Source organism: Rhagoletis zephyria, unplaced genomic scaffold (assembly GCF_001687245.7).
Source record: "Rhagoletis zephyria isolate East Lansing unplaced genomic scaffold, Rhagoletis_zephyria_1.1 Rzeph_scaffold_00047, whole genome shotgun sequence".
NCBI lineage: Eukaryota > Metazoa > Arthropoda > Insecta > Diptera > Tephritidae > Rhagoletis > Rhagoletis zephyria.
Genome location: NW_016157131.1, coordinates 46,684 through 73,577, shown reverse-complemented (window position 1 = coordinate 73,577; position 26,894 = coordinate 46,684). Strand labels below are relative to the sequence as shown.

The following is a 26,894-nucleotide window of genomic DNA, read 5'->3' as shown; positions in this document are numbered from 1 at the left end:
TGAAAAAAAACCTGGAAGATCACGAATATCGTAAAAAATTAAAAGTTTAGTAACCTTTATTTAAACCAAAATATTGCTACTCTTCTATATTCTTTTGGTAAAAAAAATAAAGTTACGAATTTCGTAAAAAAATCCATTTTTTTAATTTTTGTTATTGCTTCATTAAATAAAAAAAACAAAAATGTTGCTACTCTTCTTTCCAATAAAAAATGACGTAAAATACCCCATTAAAAAAAAAAACTGAAAAATCGCGAACTATGTAAAAAAATTAAAACTTCAGAAAATCACGAGCTCGTTAAAAAATACAAACTTTTGTAACTTTTATTTAAAAAAAACCAAAAAATAAAAATTTTACAAATGTTTTTTGTAATAAAGAATGACTCACAAATACCTAAGAATCTAATTACCTCTTAATTTTATTAAAAACACTGCTCACACAAAAAGTGTTTCGAAATTTTCATTTTTTTAATTCCTTTTTAGGATAATATATATTATTATATTATATATTATAGAAATCGGTTAACGTGGTTCCAAATTATGCGGTAACATACATAAAAACAAAATTCGAAGAATTAAAAACCTCCTTTTTGTGAAGTCGGTTAAAAAGAGGGCATGCGGTTTATCTTCAATTGAAAACTATTTTATGGCCTTATATATCTTTTTTTTTTTGGAAAACTTCAAAAGTTAAAAAATTACGAGCCATGTTATGTCACAGCCGAATATCCGGATAGTTGGTTTTTAAAGCGAGCTCTACCGAACACATTGGATGACCTAAAGATTTTCACCGTTCTTGTTATTGGTAGCTATAATTTTCATAGCCCACTTTAATGAAAAAACTAGACTCATTACAAAACAAAAAAACATAAAAAATAATAATTATGGATGCCGCATAAAAAAAAGTTGCTATTTTCCACCGGAATTATAATACTTAAAATATAATTTTAGAACTGCTGCCAAATAATTAGGCCAAGTATTAAGGTTTACTTGAGCTGGAAAGATTTCAAAAAAAAAAAAAAACTAATTTTTGATATTATAAAATATTCGGTTTTTGGAGGTATTCTAAAATTAGTCTACCTCGCGTAACGCCAAATATTTTGGAAGAAGTCCTTAAATATAAAAATGGAAAAACCGTACCTTTTTTTTTTGTTTACACAGTGATGCACCCTAATAAACATATGCGCATAGTCGGTCGAAAAATTTTCTCACTTGACAACAAAACTACTTTTTTGGAAGCTTTATTCTTAGCGTTTTCGGCTTGCGACTTGAAGAGTTACAACCAAATAACCGTTGCGAGTTAAAAATATAATGCCCTTTATATGTTACTGTTATAAATAAATCTTAAATTAGGTATTAGCTGTCGCCAAGATTAATCGATTATTGACCATTATAACATACATATAACCCGTTATTTGTAGGTTCATTAGAGTAAAACGATCTATTAATATTCTTCTGTCAAAGGGCCAAAAAACCAAATACTGAGTTGGATTAATAGAAACTTACATAGTTAGGCACATGCATACATATGCATGTATGTATGTGAATACTAGATATATTTATACCCTATGTACGTATGTAAATAAGTTTACTAATTAAACAATAAACACTATCCAAAAGCGATGGTCTAAATTTAGTAGATGATGCAAACTATGTATAAAAAAATAGCCAACTGTTGGGGGCGTGAATTCGTGTTCGAATTACAAATCATTTGTAAAGTTCAACGGCTCAAGTTTGTTACTTATTTTAATCAGCAGCTACATACATACATACGTGCATGCAAACAAAATAATCTGAATTGATTACATAGAAAATATTGTGAAGGTCAGCATTCAGTAGTCAATAAAGTAACTTTTTTGCTTGTAGGGTTTTTTAAGAAACTTCCATTAAATAATTCGGATCTACTTTACAAACCGTGGAGTAGCACATTTCATAGTGCTCATATGAGTATTTAATTTAAAAACCGAAAGTGACGAGGCACAACTAGACTGTGTTTTCCCGAAGAAAGACTAATCTGCTTGTCATTGCACTGGCTACAAATATTTTCTCAGATATAGAGGCTTGCAAGATATCAAAGAAGTTCTAGCCTGACTATAATAGGACTTCCCTTTAATACGTAAATACATAGAAACGAGCTAGTGGTATTGACCTTTAGTCGGCGGCAGAACTTCATTCTCGATACGTAATGAGTTGGGTGACTGCGTAAAGGAGACCCTAGACGGTCAATCAAATGATTGCATAAAGGATGACTGGGCGTCTATGAACCTCATTTGTGCTTTACTGATGACTCTGATTGAGAAGCGCAAGTGGTGGACGATTGTGCTGTACCGTGAAGCCAATTTTGTGCAATCATTACGTCAGGCAGTTAGTTCCTCAGCTCACGCTCAGGGACAATGTAGTGAAGAATTTGAATATTTTCCAAATCCATGCTAGAAGTCGGTACCCCACTGTGACATCTTCACGACAGACCTTCCGAGTCGAGAACTCAATTGAGAACGAGTCTTTACCAAAATATTGATGGCTTGTTTTAAGATTAATTGGAGTGAGCATAAATCGATGGAAATTTTGGCCGAAAGTCGCGAAATTTTCTTGAATTGCCGATTTTTTTTTTACAAAGTTGAACTTTAAAGTTGTTAGTTTTTGATATTTTCTGGTTTATTACATTCTACTATACTAGGACGGCTGTCTTTATGGGTGGAAACGTATTTAGACTAGTGGATTAACTGACTTTATAGCGTTTGTGGTAGAAAACCGCTCAGTTCCAGTAACAAAGCCCCGAAAGTGCGTAATCCCTGTTCCCGATAGCTCCACGCGAGCCCAGAAATAAGATACAAGGAGTTTAAACCTAAAATTCGCGTTGACTGGGCAGCTGAGTTGGAGTTGTTGCGGACATTTCACCTCATCATTCTTCATACAGCTGCAGTAGTAGGGGCTTGAAGTGATGTTGGGGCTGACCGCATGAATTCCAATAGGACAATGACCGCTTAAATTGATCTACCACCAGTGTGGAAAGATGTGGCCAGGGGAGTTTGAAGAGCTCCCTGATCCTCACCGGTCAACACGTGAATAAGAGGCCCTCTTCGATACCTTGCATGCAAGGCGTTCGCTGAGCTTAGTAAGAGTACATCCGTCTAGAAGGGGTCCACATGTAGCCAATGGTGCTCATTTCATTTCCTCATTTACTCGGCGACAGTTCTTCAGTAGTGTCCTGAATTGTCAACAACAACGGCTATGCAGCTGCTTCGATATCGTTGTGGCATGGAACCCAAATAAGCTTGATAATGAAATAATTTTATGCATTCGAGAGAAAAATCGGGCATTCCCTGATCGCTTCCGCTTTCGTACATATGTACATATTTAGTATTATCAAAGGACTAAGGAGCTTTTTTGCCGTCTGACTATCCGAGTACGTAGTAAGTACTGGGTTAATCCGCGAGCCTTATTTGGGTTTAATTAAGAGTTCCACCCACCTTTCTATCCAGTTTCGATCCATTCGAACCTCTGTGGAGGGAAAGTGGGTGGTGAATGATTCGTTCTGACCCAGCGTCGATATGCTGTGAATCGTAAATATTTAAAATATTACCAACCTTTTTTTTAGCGCGAACCCACGATATCGAATTCTTGCCACTGCGCAAAAATTTGTTTGCTTATTTTACTGTTAATTTACACAGTTGCAATTTTATTGTTCCTTGTAAGAAAGTGAAATTTACTGATAAATGTAGTATAGTACAGAAAAAAACAAAAAAACAAATTAAAGTAAAATAAAATTTAAATAAAAAAACATTTTCCTTTCAAGCTTATCTGCGGTTATTAAACTGAAATATATGTATATATATAATGAATGTATGTGCATGAGTAAATATGCATACATATTGATGTCTATGCTTAAAGTACGTATGTATGTATGTGTGTATGCAAATATGTTTGCACTTCACTGTGGAAACCAAGCAAGAGTTAATGTAATTTCCATCTCAAGCTTATCGCAATTTTTAGTATTTTTTTTTTATAAAGTTAAAAAACAACAGCAGCCAATATTTGCTGTACTAAGAGTACAATGAAATCATGAATTTATGAAGGCAAGGAAATGAAGTAAATAAATGCGTCGCAGCAATAGTTGGTTTAGAAACCATTTTTTGCCTTACGATTACTGAAATCTTTCGGAGATCATATTGCGACTGCTACAATTTCGTAATTTTTTACTTAATTTTTTTTTTTTTTTTGTATAATGTATGCATGTAGTGCACATGCTGACAAATTAATTAGAAGCTGTCGGGCGGCAATGTTGGAATTTTACAAATCCCATTTCAATGTCGAAAACGTGCAGCATAGATAAGCATAGAGCATATGTAGATAGGCTAGAAGATTATGTACATATATGTATAAGTCACATCTAAGTAAGCAGAGACAAGCGAATTTTTCATAACAAATTCTACTTGCATACGTTTTTACCTGTGTCAGCACAACATAGGATTAGATGACATCACTGTGATATCATAGCAGCATAGAAATTGTATGAACAACAAACAGTTCGTGAATTCCGATCATGTCTGCTAGATAATGCGATAAAGTAATGTGTCGGTAAAATCGCTTTTAAGGCATTTTTAATGTGCATAATTTTATGCTAAAAATCAGTGAGCACCAAAAAAAAATTTTTCCCGTCATGGGGCACAAAGCGAAGGTGAGCGATAGGGTGCCACGTTGACACTACATACCAGCGTAGGAACAGCTTAGGTATACATAAGTATGTATTCAGCATGGTTCAGGTGACACAATTTAAAATTACACGTCTTTGTCAGAAAATGCGAAAAACTATTTCTTAGCATATGCTAATCATATGGGCAAGGAAGACTTTACCTTAGGAGGTGTTTTCAACAAGTTATAACAAAAATTTGCTCCAGCTTTTGCTGAAAGCTAAACAAAAGCTCTGTGTAAATTTTTAATGCATAATTTAAAAAAATGCCAAATTTTGAGTTGTGTCCGTTTTGAAGATCGTGTGCGATATTTTAGCAAGCACGATATACTACCAATTTCGAATAGTCATGGAAAATAAATCCTATTTCGGATGCGTCATTGCGAAGACTTAGTAAGCGTCTTGGCGGCTAAAATAAATGCCTTCGCAACATTTATTATTAAGCGATTCGTATTCTGTAGAGAAAACTATTTGCCAATCCACTTGCATAAATGAAATTCACCTTTATCGATCTGTAGATCATATTCAACAATTTTTATTGAGCTTGAGGCCGTGTTTAATGAAAAACTTATTGTGGAAAAGCAACAAAAATTTGAAAAAATTGTAGAAGCGATAGCCATTTCGGAAATCACCACATTTCCTCATCAGACTTCTTCAGCGGGATTCGAACCCGCGACCCGTTGCCTACGCACTATGCTAAGTTCGCCTTATAAACTGCTGTTGATTTTTTCCACTTTTTTCATGTGAGCCAACTACAATCAAGCGCAGCTATTCCAGTTCCATTTTAAACTTGATCATGTGGTTGTTGGTTTTTGTTAATAATGCTATTTTTTAGAATGTTTAACTTTTACTTGTGCTCGTCCTTAAGTTATTTGTTTTTGTTATTTTATGGCCTTATAACAATTATATTCAACAATTTTTATTGAGCTTAAGGCGTACGCATCGGCTAGTGTATTAGTAAAAACATACGTACATATGTATATGTACACGCATATGTACATATGCAATAATTCCATGAAAGTAAATTTTTTTTTTACTTCAGATAAAATCAACTACTAAAGTAAAATCAATTCTTTTGGATAAGTCAACAAATACATATAATCCGAGTTAGTATGTTCATATGTATGTATGTCTGCTTGTATTTATATCTGCGTCCACACCATAGTTAATGTAGCGTGCTATCGCATGTGCCTAACTACTTACATACATATATGTATATATATATATGTATGTACGTCAGTGCTTTTTAGTTCGTTAATATCATTTCAGCGGTCAGTATATAATTGACATTCGTGTGAACCGGACTTTACCAAAAGTTTCAAATAGAAATAAAAGTCAGTATAAAAGAAAACTAAAGAAAAAAATAATAATAGAACAGCACTTAATCGAGCATAAATGTATTTACATATACACACACTTATTTAATTAAAGTGCATAGGTGCTAGCGTCACGCAATCAATAATTTGTCGTTATTGATCTCCCTATTCCCGTTCAACTCAATTCTAACTGAGTCACTCATACGCCGTGCCGACCATTAGTAAGTAAAGAATCTATGCACAATGTGAGTTTGCAGCTGAAGTATTGCGCTTCCGAACAATACAAATGTTTGCATATACATATGCATGGGCATGGGGAATTATACTAAGTAAGCATGTGCTTAGCTAACTACACATGTATGTGAAAAGGTAGATTTATGCATACATATTCACAATATAAAGTGTCTGCAAAGTAAACGAAAAAGAATGTCAATGTACGCGCGCGCAAAATAGCCGCTAGAAGAGGCACGTACATAATCGCAAGACAACCGCAAAGACAGGAATTTAAAATTGGACTAGACAGTGTGTGTGCTAAATGCATTATAAAATAAAGAAGTGAGCACAGAAGTGCGACTGCTAGCATATATGTATACGAGTACATACAGTGACGAACAAAAGTATTGGCACAGTGAATTTTTCGCCATATATGCAAAGTTTTTTATTCTAATTTATTTTCGATAATTTTTTATAAAAATATAGTTCACTTTACACCAGAAAACGTAATAATAAAAACTCTAAACTTTGCGCAAAACTCAGGAAAGTTCATTAAATTTGCACACTAATTTGCAACTTTTTATTCAGATTTTTTAGAAAAACTCTAAGTATGCAGTTTTATAGCCCATTCAAATTTGAATATAACAAAGTGCAAGTTTAAAGTCGCTAGAAATTCGCGTTGAGTTTTGGCAATTTTTTTAGTGGAAGGTGTTACTCATTTTCTCCATACAAAAAATAATTGTCGAATTACTATGTATGGAAGAACTTGCGTGAAAAAAAATTACCAAAAATCAATGCGATTTTCTAGCGACTTGAAACTTGCCCTATGTAATACTAAATTTGAATGGGCTATAAAACTGCATACTTAGAATTTTTCTAAAAAATCTGAATAAAAAGTTGCAAATTAGTGTGCAAATTTAATGAATTTTCCTGAGTTTTGCACAAAGTTTAGAGATTTTATTATTATGTTTTCTGGTGTAGAATGAACAGTATTTTTATAAAAAATTATCGAAAATAAATTAGAATAATGAACTTTGCATATATTGCGAAAAATTCACTGTGCCAATACTTCTGTTCGGCACTGTACATACACGCATATGTTTATGCTGCCAAGTATTATAAAAACTATGCTATAAGCAGCAGTCACTTCTTAGACAGGAATTAGATGAGTAACTCGTGTGCTAAATAATTTATTTAAAGCACCGTACATATGTATAAAAAATCGCTGCACTTTTAAGTTGTCTCGCCTTTCCGCTGCATATTTTTTGCCAACAAGTACTTAGTTCTACTTAATTTATTTTCTTTCTTTTTTTCTGCCCTTCCCGCCATACAGGTTTGCCAGGATAATTTGAATTCACAAACGGATCGCTTGTCCGAGCTGCGCGATATCGTTACGAAAATAGCCGCTGATATTGGTTTGGATGCCTCTGGCCTTATGCAAGGTGAATTGGATGCTTTAGGCCAACGCTTGCAAGATTGCAAGGAGGCCATTACCACATTGGCGAATGTGGCGGAAGCCAAGGATAAAGAACGCAAGGCAATCGAGGAGAATGTGCAACAAACAAAAACGTACTTGAATAATGTGCAGAAGGTGAGTTGCAATGGATTTTAGCGAAAACAAAAAAAATACTATTGTATTGTTAGGGTGCATCACTTTCCATACGAAAAAAAAAAAAAAAAATTGGTACTGTTTATCCATCGGTATTATAAAATTGATTATATTTTAAGACCTTCGCCAAAACTTTCTAAGATTTATGAGAGCTGAACCGATATGAAAATGTATAAAAAAAAATTGAGTTTTTGGTAATAAAAATAATATTTTTTTGTTGTTAATTTCTGTTCCAACAACAATTTATTTAGAAATTTTTTTTTGTTGTAATTGATGCCATAAATTATTGCTGTTTTTGCACAAAAGTATTCATTAATAACGGCCTCAAGCTGATTAAAAATTTTTCAATAAAAATAAATTCAATAAATAGAAAAGATCAAGCTTAGAGGGACTACATAAAAATGTTAAAAAATAACGCGATTTTTGTAGGTATCTTCATTTAAATCTTAATATTTTTTCGAAATAATTTGGCGAAAGTCTTAAAATATAATAAAACTTATAATTCCGATGGAAAAGCAATAACAGTTTCCATCCAGTGATCCATCCTAATGTACATACACATAAACTATGTAGTGCATGCTGCATATATTCAACTAAGATATGCTCATGTGCAAAACTATGGATATATTCACACATATATATTTATACAATTTGCTGCTAATTGCCGCTACGCATGCCACGAAATGTTTATTCATGTGGCAGCGAAATTATTCGCAGGTTGCCATATGTTTTCGCATACATACATATATACCTACATATGGAAATATGAATGTGTACAACACTCACGAATAAGTTTATTAATCCTCTAATAGAATTAAATGGTTCAGATATTATTTAGTGATATCAAAAAGATTTCATTGTTTCTCCTTCCGAGTTTCAATCATTGATTTCATTAATTTATTAGCGGATTTCGTGAAGAGCGTGCACACCCATGTATAAAAATGTTTGTACATACTCTGGCATGAAAGTATACAACAGTTTACGGCTCTAGGCAAGCCCACGGCATAAAATTGGAAAACACGCGTGACTGATGAGTTCTCTTAAAACAAAATTATTTGAAATGAGACACCAATATTTAACACGAAACAATCAGTAAATTAATTGAAGAAGCCAATAAAACTTGCGAGGGTAAGCCAGTTGTCAAATTTTCGTTTTAATACGCTTTACAATCGAGTTTGATACAAATCTTTTTAATAAAAAAAAAACCCTCGAAGTCAGCTAAAGACTGAAGAAGTTGTAATACTTTTAAGGAAGATGTTGGTACAAAATTAACTGCGAATGCAGAGGACCTAAATACGTAGTTATCGTCATTACATGAGATAAAAGTGTAGATATTTTTAAATCCTTCTTCACTTGGTCCTTCCATTTTGTTCGCGGGTGCCTTTGCTCTTGCAGAGGTGCTCGTCCATTGTTACTTAGTGTCAAAGCCGGCACAGTAGTTGTACTTCTATGTGCTTAACTACATAGTCCATGTTGTTGAAAAGCTGGCCCATTTCAGCATTCCATCTTCTTCGGTACCCGTCGGCAATGCAAAAATGCCCACCGATTTTGGGTAGAGTTGCTCGAAAGCCCAAGGATCTTCTCATTTTTGTTTCTGCGCCATGTTAAATAACATTCATGATGAGAGCTGCGTAGAGCTTAATTTTTATCGGTCGAGAAGGGATTTTGCTTTTCAATTGCCAACCTCATCTTTCTAAAATCGCAAAATCGGGCACAAAAAAGAAGACATTAACTATCCAAATGAGGGCATCCGCGCAACTCCGCGGCTCATTTTCAAACAAAAATTTGTTAAGAGAGTTTGAGACTACTAACTAAAAGGTTTGTTTACAAGTTCGGAGTTTCCCGCATGAGGGTGGAAATTAAAATTGAAAAAAAAAACATTTAATGTAGGTTATTGGTATTTGAAAATATACATACATACACTCACGGCAAAAAGCAATGGCCCAGATGATTTTTCACAATATATGCAAAAATTTGTATTCTAATGTTTCCGCTATATTTATAAAATCAATAAAAAGATTGTTTATAAAAAAAAATTATTTTTTACAAAACAAAAACAAAAATTTTATAATAAAAATAGTTTTTACTGCAACAAAAAACATAAAAATATAATTTATAATTTCTAAACTTTGTGCAAATCTCAGGAAAATTCAATAAATTTTCATGCCAATTTTCAATTTTTTAACAGATTTTTCGAAATTTCCTCGAGTATGCAGTTTTGCAGCAAGTAAATTTTAGTGCAATAAAGTGTCACTTTTTTGTATTTAGGAATTACCGTCGATTTTTGGGAATATTTCTAAAGTGCAATAAAGTGCCACTTTTAAGTAGCTAAGACTTGCCATTGATTTTTGGCAATTTTTTTACGAGTTTTCTTCCATATAAAAAAAAAATCGAAAGCAACTTTGGGGTTATATATTTTTATATTTTTTTTTTGTAGTGAACCATATAAAATTAAATTAAAACCGTTGCATATATTGTGCAAAATTCTCTGTGTCAATACTTTTTGCCGTGAGTGTACATACAAATATGTATAAATGCTCTTGGATGTAGCGTGAATTTCCAAACATCGCAAGGATTTCATTCACCTTGCCAGTTGAGTGCGGCCGCATCTAACTCCAGGTGTTGCACAAAGCATGAATTCCGCATACTACCACACCAAATACATACATACATGCTCATGATCACGATAGGTGGGAGTGTGTAAATTGGGTTTTTCCCTTTGAGCGCCGTACATACATACATACATATGTGCTAGACGGTGACGAGGTCATTATGAAATTATAGGAAGTAAAACTTTTCTGTAAATTACCTTAAAAGTCGGTAAATTGGCCAAGTGAAGGAAGCAATACAAATCAAGGCCTGCCTAGAAAAGAAGTCTACACAAATATACATACAACTTTATTGTTGAGTGCGAGCTCGCTGTGAGTGACCCGCACTACTATTTGGACAGTTTTAAGCACTGCCTTGGCTGTTAGAATTTCCGCCACAGTGTGTTCTACTTGTATTGTAATTGAAGGTAATTGGTATGCAAGTAAAATACACAGCTGCCAATTTAATAATGCAGGCTACTGCAATTACAACAAAATGTGGCGCAAAGAGAACATACATATAGCGAACGTGCCACTATTTGCAAACAGTCGTCGCCATGGTTGAGTGCTTTTAACGCTGTCGCCTCAAACGTTTTTCTTTTTTTTTTTAATATTTCTTTGCTCATTTTTGATAGCATAAAAAAATAATGCCTCGTTTTCATTGTTTACAGGACGTTGATCGGCAGGCACAGGCCGCAGTTGCCGGCGTGCCCAGTGAAGAGCAGTTGGCGGCATTGCGCGCACATCTGGAAACATTGGCGCGCACCGAGGAAGAGCTGAAGCAGTTGCACGAACGAAATATAGAAAATACAGCAACCGAACGCGGCAGCAGCAGCAGCAGCAGCAATGACGATGACAACACCATTATTGAAGTGCTAGAGCTGTGGCAGAAGATCTTCCAGGAAACTTTCCAGGAGTATCATCGCTTATCCACAAGGCTGCTACGCAGTCAAAATAGCACAGAAGCGCTGAAGCTGTGGCGTCAATACCTGCAACACGTACAGCAATTCCTTGCATGCAACATACCCGAGGACTACACCAGTCTCAAGGAACAGCAACATCTGTGTGAGATACATCAGAACCTGCTTATCTCACAGCAAAATGTGCTGGCCACGCACACCGAAGCCGAGCAGCAACTCGAACCGGCGCTCGCCGAACAATTCAAGCTGCTAACGAATATGCATAATGAAACGCTGTCACGTATTATGCAGCGCAATAGTGAATTGGAACGGCGCATGGCCGCTTGGAATGCATATCGCACCGATTTGGCTGCGCTGCTGGAATGGCTGAAGGAGCGCGAAAAGGAACGTACGCGCTTGCAGCTGCGCTATATACATTTGAAGCGCGTACCGCGGCTCAAACAGCGTTTGGAAGAGTTGCTGCAGCAGTTGCCGGCAGGTGAAGGGATGTTGGCGGAATTGAAGGAGCAGCAGGCGAATTTATTGCGCTTCTGTGATGACGCGCTCGCTACCTCCATACGCATGGAACAGTCGAGCGTGGCGCAGCGCATAAACAATTTGAAGGCCGCGCTTGAGACATGGTTCGGTTTTCTGGTGAAAATTTCCAAGTTGGCGAGTTCGTATGAGCAGCGCGTTGCGCAACTCGATGCTGAATTTGATAAAATCCAACAGCTGGTTGCCGATACTAATGCGTCATTGCCCACTAGCTCGAGCGCCATCCAAGAATGCCTTAGCAAGCTGCGCGCACAGCAAGTGCACCTATCGACGCTCACGCAAGAACTCGAGGGACTCAATGTAATGCAAGAGGAGCTCAAGGAATGCATTAGCCCGCACGATATGAAAGCCATACGGCAAAAGGTTTGGCTGCACTGGCAGCAACATGCCGATCTCGAGTACCAGCTGTCAACCTTGATTAACTCCATCGAGGAGCGTTTGTCCTTGCATGCGCTCTTCAATACCCGCTACGAACGGCTGGCGCATTGGCTGAGCGGACTAGAACACCGCGTTGAGCGCGATTCCGATATTTCAGCAATCGCTAACCCGGAAGATGCAGCGCGTCAATTGGATAAACAAGTCACTGCCGAGCTGCAGTTACGCGAGAAGGATCGCGAATGGTTGCTCTCAACGGGACGCGAACTGATTTCACTATACACGGATAATTCGCAGAATGCAGAAGCCATACGCATGGAAGTGCAAGAAAAATCCGATATGTTCATCGATCGCTGGGAGCGTCTGAAGTACCTGAGCAAGCAGCGCGCCAATAAGATTGGCGATTTAAAGATGACGCTGCAGCGCCTGGAAGAACGCATTGCCTTAATACGCGCCTGGATGTTTGAAGTTGAGACCGAATTAGACAAGCCGCTCACCTTCGACTCGTACACACCGCCAGTGATAGAAGCGAAGCTGAAAGAGCACGAGAAGATACAACGCTCTATTGAGAATCACAGCAGTAATGTGGGTGAGGTGCTCAATTTGGTTGAAATGCTCCTAAACGACGCGGACACTTGGCGCTCGCATGTGAACACCTCGAATTTAGGCGTCTCAGCGCAGAATCTTGAAAAGCGCTGGAAGAATGTATGTCAGCAATCGGCCGAACGCAAGCAGCGCATACTCACCACGTGGAATTTGTTGCAGCAACTGATCAAATTCACTACCGAGTACAAGACCTGGCTGAGCAAGCAAGAGTCGGACATAGCTGGCTTCGAGCGCGATCTCTCGTCACTGACCAAGGAGGAGGCAGCTGCGCGCCAGAAAGCCGTCGAAGCCAAGTTGGCTGAGCTGGAGACGCAAGAAGCGCCACTCAACCAACTCGTGCACACTTACGGCAAGCTGATGATGAGCGCCGGCATCGACCCTGAGAACATACAGAATCTCACAATGCCTACGAAGGTAATGCTGGCAAAGTGGCGCCAATTGGGTCCACGCTGTCATGCCGTTATTGATGTCATCGATAAAGATGTGAAACTTCGCCGCGATTTCGAGAAAGCGCAACAGGAGGCAGTACAAACGCTGGCGGGTATTCAAAGTGAACTCGAGCGGCTGCAGAAGCAACAGCCGAAGACACCTGCGGAGGCACAAGCTGCGCTTAAGCGTATCGAAAGCCTCGAGGCTAGGTTGAACCAAGCCACCGATAAGGTTGAAAGCGCCGACAAACTGGGTGCAGAAACTAAAACTAAGGCGAAGCAAGACGAGCTCACGCGCATTGTCACGCTCATTACACAGTATACGACAATTTGGCGTGAGCTACAAACACGCATTGTCACAATCAAAACCGAATGGACTGCAAAGGCTGCTGCGGCAACCGCTGCTGCCGCTGGTGCTGCCGCGGAGGCGGTCATTTCGGCGACGCGCATCTCAGAGGCCGACGCCGGCGTGCAGGTGAATACTTTGTCGCAGCGTAAACTGCGCAAGGCGCCAATGCAACGCGAAACCTCGATTACGGCCAAGGATGCTTATATTATGGAGCTGGACACAGCGATCAAGGAGTGCCAAACCAATCTGGATGAGCTGCAACGCACCATCTGCGACAAGACACGCAAACCGGGTCCACAAAAGATGTCGAAACTCATCGGCAATGCGCAATCGTCCACCGAGCTAGTCAAGCATTTGAGTCAGCTGCTGCTGAGCGAATGTCAAGCAAACGACAAGGAGGCGCAGGTCGAGACGGTAGCTGAATTGTCATTGCGCTTTGACACATTACTCTCGCAGTGGAAGACGCGTCAACAGCAAGACCAGAAATCAAGGTGAGTGCTGTGGAATTGTGTGTGATTGCTGCTTATTATGCAAGACGAAATATTTATTATAAATGTTTAAGTAATATGTAAAATTGGTGTCGGGTTCTCACATTTGTTTTCTCTATTTTCTTGTTTACTTACACTCGACACAACTAAAAAAAAAACACACGTGAAAACGAAAATTATTAAATAAAAAAATTAAATAAATTAACACACACCCGCCTGAAAACATGCTTCATGTCACGCTCTCAAAACGCATTCATGCCTACACACATACATACATATGTATATGTAAATGTTTAACAGAAGCGCGCTTCCTGCTGCTTACAAACTGACCTGTCCACAGTAAGTGCTACCGTAATTTTAACTTTACATATGTACACACATTAAAAATTTGCATTTTTTTTCTAAATTTATCGTATTTAACCCTTTCATAGATATTACACACATACATGCATACACACGTACATAAATGCAATGGAATGAGTTTTATTTACACAAATTTTTTATGATTTATCAAATTTACTAAAAGAAATGTAATGAATGGAATCTTCGTTATCGATGATTTTATCGACATATTTATCGTTGTCGTTAATGCAGCTTGTTTCGATGTTCCAAAGGAAATACACCAGTATATTTTCCGATAACTTTTTTCTCGATAGTTATCGATATCGCTATTCATTTTTTAGGTAATTTTTTATTAACGTTTTAAACTTAGACTGTTAATTTCATATTTGAAGATACATTTATCGTTTGATATTGTTATCGATAGCACTATCGACTTTTCCCCTAAATTAATCGATACTTAAAAATCGACTTTTTCACAAAATTTATCGATGTTAATAAATAATGATACCACGGTTACAAGTTTCTTTCTGTAAAAATTTTGCTCGAATTTTTTTTCCAAATTATAAACAATTCGAAATCGATATTGTTATCGATTTTTTTACCATCATTTATAGACGTACTTCTTTCTCTCCGGTATTTTTCCTATTATTTTAAAGTGTAAATAAAACTCAAACGAATTCTACCTAAATCACTGCTATAGTAACTAACAAATTGCTATCTTCTTATTCCATAAACTATGCTACAATATCTCTACCCACAACTAATTCTTTTCTCTCTTACACTCCATCTCCCCCTCCATACCAAATACACAGTGAGGTCGGTCGCCTGACATGCCCGCTCTGCACGCAACGCAATTGGCAACAGATTGACAACGATTTGTGGCGACTGGAGCAGTGGTTGCAATTTGCCGAAGGCACACAAAACGCACAAACCTCACCGCCCTCAAATATCGAACTGCTCGAAGATGTCGTGCAAGATCACCGTGAATTCCTGCTCGATCTGGAAAGTCACAAATCGATTGTGATGAGTTTGAATGTTGTCGGCGATCATTTGGCCACACACACACTGGACACTGAAAAGGCGCGTCAACTACGCGATCGTCTCGAAGCCGATAACGAACGCTGGAATGAAGTTTGTATTAGAGCCACCAAATGGCAGGGTCTGTTGCAAACTGCCCTAATGGGCAACAGTGAATTCCATCAGATAATCGATGAATTGTGCGCTTGGTTGCAACAGACCGAACAGAATATTAAATCTTCAGAGCCCGTGGATTTGACTGAAGAACGTAGCGTATTGGAGGCGAAATTCCGCAAATTCAAGGAATTACGCTCCGAATTGGAACGCTGCGAGCCGCGTGTGATGAGTCTGCAAGATGCTGCCGATCAGCTGTTGAGAACTGTGGATGAGGCGAGCTCGGAATCCACGCACACCTATGCAAGGTAAGCGGGCGTATGGGCCAAACCGCAGGGCGGAACGATTAAAGTAGAGGGGTGTTGTGTGAGAACAAAAGTTGTGTAAGAAATTTTTGATACGTTCGGAACGGTGAAGTGAAGCATAAAATAATAGTAGTGAAGAATAAATTTGCAAAAAAGGGAAAAGTGTAGAGTCACACTTTTTTTCTGTGTTGAAAAAATTAAGAAAGCGAGTAATTTACATAAATAAAGAAGATTGCTAAGAATGGGCTGTGATGAATATTTATTAAAAATATATCACTCTTTCCTAGTAGTCAAGTAGTGTAGTAGTACAAGTAGAAGTAAAGTAGACAGTTGAAAAATGGAATAAAATGAAAATTTTTTATTTTACCAATTGTAGAATGTGTGACGCAGAAAGCAGTAGACACTTTTACTTTATAAATGTTAGTTTTAATAATAGTGGTATTTTATTAAATTAAGTTGGTTGTTAATTTCAAAACCCATTCATCATTGTGTCATAGAGCTTTGTTTGAAAAAAATAAAAATAATAATAATAAATTGTGTATGTCCGAAATTCTACTAACATTTAAACTAAATACTTGGTTTTTTCGGCTTTAGTTCTAACAGACATTTCCTCAAAGCTTACATAATCATATTGTTTATTGTACGTACATAATAGTCAGATAAGGTTAGACGGGCAGCTCTGGTTAAGAGTTCGTCGTTAGGCATTACCTGCCCATTGCGATGATCTAGGTAGGGCTTTTCTATATCTATCCCTAACAGAGCCAGTAATGAAGTTTTTCGCAAGCTGTCTAAGCAGTCCCTGTAAGAGATACCCCAGTAATTGTAGGCCTTTTCTGAGGAGAGTTGGATTTCCTGGTTGTATTTATCTCTTCAGCTTCCTAGCGGCGATGTGGTCACTGTTAACTGATATTCCTGTAAGCATCCTAACATTCGACCTTGGTAGTCTTAGTCAGCGATAAATTGCCAGAGTGGGCGGTTCCGCTAGTCTTATCGTAGATTCCTTTACCGCGCAACCGTCAGCTTCCTTATTTCGCAGAATACCATCGCTAAGATTTCGATAGAAGCTACAATGCCGACAAAAAAGGCAATTTTAGACGAGTGATACGATTTATTCATATTGAGTTGGCGACAAAATACAAAAATCTGGGCATTATCCGGTTAGAGAAACATGTGGACATTAGAGGGGATTTTCTTTGTGAACGGTAACCACAATTCAGTCGGACCTGTCATAACCAACACAAAAAGGGAGTCATGTTGATTTGCAATCATTAGTAGCTCGTCTAATCATGCCCAGTCCTTTTGGACCAGAAGGAGCTTGGAATTTCATAAGTCCTAGTTTTTGCCCAAAATTCTCTGAGCTGACATGTTTTATTCCAGGGTTTGCTTTTTTACCAACTCGTCCGCTCTGTACCTGTACCTGATATCATAATTTTACTCTAAGATAAATTTACCCATATTCCCCGGTGTCGTAATATTGTCTGTTAAACCATTTATTTACTGTCGCGGATGAAATAACAGATGCCAAATAGTTTCCATTTCGTGACCTCTGCCAAGCTAATGAAAAACCGAGATCCCAAGAGTTGGAATTAAAGTGGTGAATCGTTTCATCCTCCTCCTCATCCCGTCAACTTCTGTAGATAAAAGTACTTGCTTTAAAGTCAGAAGCTCTTCAGTTCGTTGCTTGTCAAGTCTCGACACTTCACAGCCAGCTCGATTACTCCATAGGTCATTTGTTACAACTGTGATGTACTTGCCAATTGCCTTAGTTGATTTCAACCTTAGTTGTAGGGAGTTATCCGCTACGATGAAATCCTATATATGTAGCTATTTCATCGGATTTTTCATTCCCTTCAATATGGCTGTGTCCAGGAACTCAGCAGGGCGCGTCGTTGCATGAAAATGTCCCATCTGCAGCCTTTCATAGTTTTAAATACTTTAGGCTTTCATCGAGCTTTCACCAAGCTGGCTATTTACATACATTTCACTTGGGACTTGAAAGGCTTTAAATTTAGTAAAAAATATGCATACATATGGGAAATATTTTGTACATCTATCGCATCTGAAAAGCTTTCTATTTCACAAAAAAAAAAAAATAAAATACAACATACATACATATGTACGTACATTAGGGTGCCTCATCAAAGAACAAATTTGCAAATTTTCCGTCGGAATTATAAAATTTATTAAATTTTAAGACATCCGCTAAAATATTTGAAGAAGTATTGAGGTTTTTGTGCGTGAGCTGATCCAATTTGATAAAATTTTTTAAAATTATTTTGCAGACATTCTAAGCTTAAACTCTTCTATCGGCTGTGGTGACTTTATAATTTTATTTTATAAAAAACTAATTTTATTTATAAAAAACTTAATTTTTTGAGATATTTTCAAATCGGTTGCTGGAAGTCTTAAAATATAAAAGGTTGTATGATTTCAGTGAAAACAAGAGTACCTATTTTTTTTTTTTTTAGTGGAGAGTGATGCACCCTAATGCACATTTAACATGTTTCATTATTTTGGGTTTACTTTTAACCATTCTTACTCATACTTAAAACTGGTATATAACCACATTTATGTTAGCTTTTTACCGCTGCCATTCCATTTTTAATATTTAATTATTTACCCAACTATCGTCTACTCGTAACTCTTTCTTGATTATTCTCTTTACCTTTTATAGTTATAACTAAATACATATATATATATATATTTTTGTTTAAATAAAATGCCTATATATTTTTTGCTTAACAAAATCACAAAAAAAAAAAATAAAATTTCCGAAAAAAAAACACAAAATTGGAATGAACGCTTTCTTGTTGTTCTTGTTGGCGTTCTATTGGTTGCGTATTTGGTTTTTTGCACTTTTTTGTTTAAACTCGAAACTTTTCGTCCGCCCATTCTAACACTTCATCCAATTGAATATCTCGTAAGTTCACTAACATTCGCATTAAATCGAAGAACCCTTTCCAGGCTGACAGATTTGCGGTTGCGTTTACAATCGTTGCGTCGCCTCTCCGGCATCTATATTGTAAAGTTGGGCGCTGTGCTTGGCTATGATGGTGATAATATGGGCGTGTCGCTGCATATATTGTCGTCAGAGGTAAGTTAAATGATGGCGAAATAAAATAATAGTTATTAAACAATTTCCTGAATGTAGTAATAATGTGATAAAATTTAGTTTCTAATTGATTGATGAATTAAAATATTTTTAATAATTTTTTCCTAAGCACCTGTGTGAAACAATTGGCGTGCAAAAAAAATTATAAAAAAAAATAAAACTATGTATTTTGAGTAATTTAAAATTTAAATTAAATATTTATTGTTAACTTAAAAATGTAGCAAATCTTTTTATATAAAGCCAAACTTTTATTAAACAAAATAATTTTTGGATTAAAAAAATAGTTATTAGTCATCGTTGAAACCTAATTTATTTTACCCCATGTATGCGTTTCTTATTAATTTCTTTGTGTTATTCTTTATTTCTTTCTTTTTTTTTCGTTTTGTGATTTTATTGCAAAACAGCTTTTGGATCAAACTACATTACCCTCTACATCTTCTTCTATGCAGGCTGCCGCACCGTACACTGATAATGCAAAGTAAATATTATTAGATTGTAAATTAGCTTTTATAAGTTATTAAAAAAATTTGATTATTTTCTTTAATTACTATGAAATATTTGTAAAATTTTATTTTAAATCATTTATTATTATTAGAAGAGTTAAGTGTGCATGTCTAGTTTTTTTATTTTTCGACCTGTGTCCACTGGCAATCTTCCATTTTATTTAATTTTCATGTTTTTTTGGTTTTTAATTATTAACTGCACAAAATTGCACTATATGTATTTATATATTTTAATTTTTTTAATTTGCCAGTAGACACAAGACTAATAATGCCCATACACATTATGCCTGGTTCGCGATTTTGACTGGCTCCCGAAAATCGGAATGTAAAGCTATGATTTTTACTTAAAAAACACTAAAACTACAACAATAAAAAGAACGACCCCACACGTACAATAATAATTGGCGAGTCAAAAATAGATCTCGAATTTCAAGAACTTATTATTGGTAGGACTCCTTTCGAAATATATAAAACCTGTTCTTGCCAATTTTTGCTGAATTAAGAATAGCAAGAAATTAGCCAAATTTTCCTCGTAGTTAAGCTTTTCTATGAAAATTTACTTACGAAGTTTTCTGCCTTCAGGCAATTTTGTAATGTTGATAAGTAGTTTGTTCACAGAAGACTAATCACTTACCTATGCAGCTGAAGGTGATGTATTGCCCTAATCAACGATATTGCCAGTCGGAAGAGCCCGTGCTCAAGGCTACTTTCAAACTAACTTCCATAGATCTCAAATAAAGAGCTCTTGTAATTCAGACTCAGAATAAGAGATGTTGCGGGCGACTCACATGGCTCAAAGGATGGCTGGATGCCTATGTGGTAGCCAATCTTGACTTCAAAAGAGAATAGAGAAAATGTCACGCGGCTAATAAAGACGCTTCATTGCTCACTTCATAGCGACACTTTTAAGTTGTGATGGCTATTTACTCTAATTAATTGTGTGCCCATCTATCTCTACGACTGGGCTCCTCTATGCTGCAGGCATCTTCCAAACGGAAGTGTTAGTTGTCTGTAAGGTCGGCCTGTAGCACCTCAGGTGACTGAGTAAAAAAAAAAACAAACATATAGCAAGTAAATGTTCTGAGAGTTAGACGGCAATTGTGTTTTAGTTGACCACAGTTGGGTTCGTGACCAACGGAATTTAACAGCCCTCGCCTAGGAAATAAATAAAATCGATAATTATCAAAAAAATAAACAAATTGCAAAAATATTTACTTTTCCTGTTGTTCGGCATCCATCTTTTGTATTTATTTTATTTACGAAACAGCTGTTAGACAGTAAAATGCTTTTCACCTCGTGTGGTGATTTTGTTGAGCTTTTTTCTTATGAGGTGTGGGCAAGAATAACCTCACAAAATAGACCTCACAAGAAATCTCACAAATTTTTGCTCACAACTCAGTTGTGAGGTTTTATTAGAATAGGGCCGTAAAGCTAGTGAAGGAATTCGGATGAATCTGAATGGGATTCGGAATAATCATGAAAGAAGTTCATTAGCATTTTCGTGAACTCGCCAGACATATGTTTGTATGATCAATTATACAGACTGGCATAAAAATTTTCTTCTTGACTTTAGCCGAAAGTAGGCTTTTGAATTGTTTATTAAGCCAAGGACATTAGTATTTAGAATATTTGCAACTATCAGGAAGCGCTGAGCCCTAATCACACGCGTGACGAGAATATGACTTCTCCATAATACAATGTGTCGAAGCTGTAACCTAGAAGCTGGTGAAGAAAGGGTCCCAGCATTTTCTGTGTGACTGCCCAAGATTCCCATCCATAAGGCACACATACGCTGAGGAGGATATAAATAGCACAACGACTGACAGACTAATTAAGAGCCAAGTTGTCAATAAATTTATTTTGGAATCGTATCAATTAAATGTGTGTCAATATTGACAGAGTCCTAAGGCATACACATGCCAGCCTTCGACCTAGATAGTGGCTGTGAAATTCGTTTCAAAGTACAGGTCGTGGTCACGTAGTCTATTCGTTCAGAAAGTATAAACAGGCTTTGTACTTTTACCGGTGGGGCCGGCGCAAAAAAAAGTCCCATAGCTTTCAAGGTTGAGGGTAATTTTGAATGCTATATTGCTATGCTTTTAATAGGTCCCAACACGATAAAAGAGAGAGGACCATAAGGCATTTATGGCCAAGGGCTACATAGAAAGCTTAAAAGAGCTTTGCCCGCGGGCAAGGCAGTGTCCATCAGTGATCTAGAGTATCTAGAGCTAGTTGAGGTACTGTAATGAGCTGAGGGCTCACTAGACCTGCTGGTCGCAATTTCGCTTTATTCATCTACCTACATATCTATCTATCTGGTCTGATAACTTATTACTTTTAAATATACTTACATATGTACACATGTATGTATATAATCGTCTTATTGACTCAGAGATTCGCGATGATCCAGAAGTTCAGAACATCTTTAGCCTCAATTTTGACTGTGACTGAGAAACCAGGCATACATATTATCGCCATTTGTTTTTAAAAGCATTTTCAATAAAATTTTTTGCTTTTTTTATTTAACAAACTTATATATGTATCTACTTAAGTTACGGTTCAAATAAACTTTAAATTAAAACATTTTTTCTCTCTCTTTCTCTTACGCCTCTCAAAAAAACAGCGGCACCACCAACGCCACCGATGCCGATGCTGTCGATGGCGATGCCATCAACACCACCGTACTTGCGCGCGGTGCACGCTTCCTCGGACGTGTTGCACGTGCCTCGTTGCCCATACAAGCGCTCATGTTGCTGTTGTTGGGTGTTGCCACACTTGTGCCCCACGGTGAAGATTATACCTGCATGTTTTCGAATTCATTTGCGCGTAGCCTAGAACCGATGTTGTCATACCCAAATGGACCGCCACCAACGTAGTAGTGGTTGATGAAGAAACAAACGAAAATAAAGGTTAAAAAATCATACATAATAACTTAAAGTTAAAACGAACAAGAAATAGTATATAAGAAAAGTAAGATTTGTATATAAAAAAAATAAATACAACTTGTAATATGATTACAGCCAAAATCAGTTGGTTGCAGTTGCAGTTGCTGAAGAAAGTTTTGAAAAATATAAAAAAAAAAAATTTGACGCTGTAGTTGTACGCTTGCGTGAAATTGTTGCTGACTTGTGTAATGAATTTGTATTAAAAAAAAAAAACACACACACACAAACGAATTAAGCAAAAATTATTGCCTTTGCTTGTAATTGTACAATAACAAATGTGAAAACCAATCCTACTTTCTATAACCATAAACTTGTATTGTACTTAGTGCATTATATAAAGTTGATTGTAGTTGCGCATGCGCACTTGCCGATAGTTATTTCCCCACAATAGTTGCAAACATTTGATAGCCCATAGATAGCGCTTATGGAATATGTGAAAAACGAGATGAAAAAAAGACCAAGAAAAGATTAAAAAAAAAAAAAAAATAATATTAGGGAAAAGAATGTTAACGAAATGGCGGCGAATGAAATTAGTATAACGAAAATATTTATGCAGAAAGCAAATGAAACCAGTGAACTTTTGTAGCTCGTAGCGCTCATAGCGATACCGTAAAATAAACAATCGTTTCAAAAAAAAAAAATGAGCGCGACAAAATAGCAAACAATTTAGTATGTAAGCTTGTAAGAGAAAATGAAAAAAACAAAAACAAAAACAAATTACGATACGCACATATAACACGAAAAATAGTATAGCAAAACAAATTTTTTTGATATTTTCAGTATGTAGAAAAGGAAAATTTTAGGAAAACAAAAGTAATTTAGCAGCTGCCAATGAAATTTTTTTGCGCTATGCTTTGTATTAAGCGAATTTCGTGGAACATTTTTGTGTAGTGCAAGGCATAGCACCAAAAGAGAAAAGAAGCATAATGAAAAGGCCAACAGATGACAGCACAAATACACATGTAGAAAGCCGAAATCCTTACTCATAGCAGAACAGCAGAAATAAAAATAAAAATAAAATAAAACTCTCCAAAATTTAAATTTTCAAACAGCCACAACCGAATTGTGAAAATTTAACTCAAATTGTTTTTATAAACAAAAAAAACTCATGACCCAAAAAATTGACAATTTTAAAAATGTGAAACGCCCATATTTTTACATAACCTCATCTCCCAAATAAAGTGGTTTTGCGCAAAATCGGGGCATTTACATTTTCAAAATTTTCATAAAACCAAAAAAAAAATGGCCAACGTTGCGCAGCCTGTTTGCACACACTCAAACAAAAATCTCTCCAAATGTTTGTTTTGGTTGTTGCTTGCGCAAAATGACTTGCAGCAACGTTGGCACACACACACACACAAACCACGCAGTACTGCATAACGAAACATTTCGCAAATAAAAAAACATTCCCAAAACAGGCATTACCATAGTTGCATACATATTTTTGTTGAAACGAAAATTTTTTTAAAAATACGCTTTTCGAAAAAAATAGTAGTAATAAATATTAAAAAAAAAAAACAAAAACGAAAAGCTGTCGCTGCTGGCCACTTGATTTATGTGCACGCTTTCTTTCGCTTGTTGTGCAGCTGCTAAAACGAAAGCAGCAAGAGTGTCCTATGCTGGTGCTTAACCGAAATTGATGAAAAACCCCATTAATTTCTTTTTGCAAAGAAACAAGCAAAAAATAAAACAAACAAAAAATAAAACGAACGACGAAGTAAAATATTCATTTAAATGCGTTGAAGAAAAGCAAACAAAAATGCAAGAAAATGTAAAAAAAAAAATTTAAGAAAATTTCAAAAAAATTTAAAAACTGCACGCGCACTTTTTGGCGTTTGTGTAAAAGAATTTTGTTTTTGCCAGAATCCATCCAAATTAGTTTATACATGCAACATGCATGCATACATATAATTATTATCTATGTTACTATAAATATTTATTTTCTTTTTTTGGCATACATTTTACATACATACGCTTCACCTACATATGTAGCTACATACGCTAATTTTCTATAAGTACCTAAAACGCAAAATGCAAAAGTTATCGTGTTATGAACAACTATAAACTATTTATTCATTTTTCTATGAATTAACGCATAAACATTTATGTATGCATGCAAAAAAAAACAACAAAAACAAGTTATGATATTATTGATAATTGTTTAATTGCCTATTGCTTTGTTACTTTTTTCATAGACATTAAATACAACAAGAAAAATTTGCCTTTATTATTGTAAAAAAACAAACAAAAACTAAAAAAAAATCATTTTTTTAATGCTAAGTTACCACAAATGACCGTTAAAAATTAACAAACAAAAAAACGAAAATACTGGAAAAAACGTTTGAGAAAAAAACGCAGTTTTGTGTTGTCAACTTTAAGACAAAAAGTAAAACTTACTCTTTACTTAGAAATATTTTGCATTAAGCAGCAAACATTTTTGTGAATTTTGTTTAGGTTAACTTATTTAAGTAAATATTTGTTTTTCACTTACTCGTATATTTAACTGTATCTACTATTATATGTAATTATGTTATGAATATATCACCTTTGCAAAAATATAAAAATAAAATACAAATTAAAAAAATATTAATTATGGTTTGTATATCAAATGTTCGCTGTATTACTTCAAAATGGTTAGCGGTAAATGTTCTGCGAAAATAAAATTTAAAGATTACATACACGACGTACTTTGGTGCCTATTGTTGTAACGGCTTACTTAGCCCTGCCCAGACTGGGTTGGCCCAGAGGAAGAGGGGCGCTAGTTGAGTGTCGTTTAGGGGCCATGCGAAGGTGTGTTGCTTGTTCGGAGGTGACTCTCCGCATGCCGGGCACTCATTGGGCACATCTGCCCATTGTTTCATTCAGGTAGGAGTTTAGTCTGCTGCAGTATCCCAAGCGAAGTTAGGCTATGGTGGTGCGCTTCCCCCGAGTCAGACGAAGTTCTGTCTCGTTCACGTCTGGTGGCTGCGTTCCAAAAACGGCATTCACAAGTTGGGAGTTGGTGTCCTGTCCCGAGGGCGTCCATAAGTTCGTACAGATGTCTTCTGACGTCTCTAGGCGAGGACTCTGCAGCAAGCAGGTGTCTGTTCGGATGCCCACGCTAGTTTTCGGGTTCAAGGGTTGTTTTATTAACCTCTGGACTTCGTCGGTAAGTTCGTATAGATGCCTTCTGACGTCCATGCCCGAGAGTTCTACAGCAGGTGTCTGTTCGGACTAGAGACTGCTTAAATAGCATTATGTTGTGCTCCTTTAAGGGGAACATTTGGGCTCCGTCATATTGGAGTTGCTGGGTGGCGTCAGAAGGCATCCCGTGGCAGTCCGGAAAGCCGTATTTTGGCAGGTTTGTAACTTCATATATCAGAAATCGCAGACGCCCCTGTCATTCTACACGTTAAGTTCTGAAATCTTTAGTTCCTATTTGATCCTTCTTGAAAACGTTCCCGATACTTTCGTTCTTAATTTGTTCTCATTGGAAACATTCTCAAGGGGTCTGTTTGCATTTTGTTCTTTACGGAAACGTTCCCGAACCCTTTGTCCTCATTACTTTTGTTCCCGTTTGGCTCTTTTGTTCTATTGCAGAACTAAACCAAAACTGGAACGGTTCCTGATATATATACATACATATGTATATACAAGTAGAAGACATACACGGAATATATTTGTATTACCTGATGGTCGTTCATTGTAGATCTCCAGGCCTCTGACCCAACGGTATCTATAAATGGTTACTAGCCTCGCCGTCAATCCCGGTAAGACAGGACTGGTCATATTCATTAGAAAGTATAAAATCCCTGACGGTGGACTTCCCTATGTAAGCGGTCAGCGCTTGCAGCTATGTGACAAGTATTGGGCTTGAGCCTAGACATGAAACCGAACATCGAGCAAAGGGCAAGGAAGACATCAGTGGTCTTACATATATGCTGTAGGGTAGCTATTGGAAAGAGATGGGCTGCCTCGCCTAAAAGTTGTCAATTGGCTCTATGAAACGGTAGTCATGCCTATTAGTCTAAACATTATGGAGTTCTGGAGGACTTCGATTTCATACCTCATTGAACGTATTATTGCGCCACCAAAATTGCTTCCAGGAGCATCTTCTCTGTCCACTTTCCATCCAGGGAGGATTGCATGGGAGAAAACTTCTGTAGAGGGGGAGCAGGGAGCTTCTTCAAGAATTAGTCAAAACTTGAAAGTAGGGTAGGCAAGGGTATCTTATATTGTGTAAGCATTATTACTATTAATTGCTGAATTTTTACGGGTCAATGTTAACAATGATGTTTTTGTTGTTGTAGCGGCTGCTTAGCCCTGCCTAAAATCGGGAGTTAATCGGAAAAGCGTCTGATTTAATTGATTTTTAAATTTTTTCAGTGTATCTATAATTACGCTTTCGTCCACTAGATGGCCCTAAGGCATAAATATAATTTCCTGCCGCTGTCAAAAATACTCGTT

The 26,894-nt window shown here is 36.6% G+C and overlaps 1 protein-coding gene across 2 annotated transcripts in view; it reads left to right on the top strand.

Moving 5' to 3' along the window:
- Msp300 (Muscle-specific protein 300 kDa) overlaps window positions 1–24,689 on the top strand; it is a 232,951-nt gene extending 208,262 nt beyond the window's left edge. The window contains exons 26-32 of one of the 2 annotated variants that reach the window (XM_017622295.1): window positions 7,547–7,804; window positions 11,082–14,113; window positions 14,411–14,449; window positions 15,265–15,891; window positions 18,841–18,982; window positions 19,405–19,478; window positions 22,127–24,689. In XM_017622295.1, the coding sequence (XP_017477784.1) occupies window positions 7,547–7,804; window positions 11,082–14,113; window positions 14,411–14,449; window positions 15,265–15,891; window positions 18,841–18,982; window positions 19,405–19,478; window positions 22,127–22,379 (4,425 nt within the window). In that variant the 3' untranslated portion in view covers window positions 22,380–24,689. The remainder of the gene's footprint in view (window positions 1–7,546; window positions 7,805–11,081; window positions 14,114–14,410; window positions 14,450–15,264; window positions 15,892–18,840; window positions 18,983–19,404; window positions 19,479–22,126) is intronic. The other variant, XM_017622287.1, reaches the window with a different exon arrangement.
- Window positions 24,690–26,894: the final 2,205 nt, after the last annotated feature.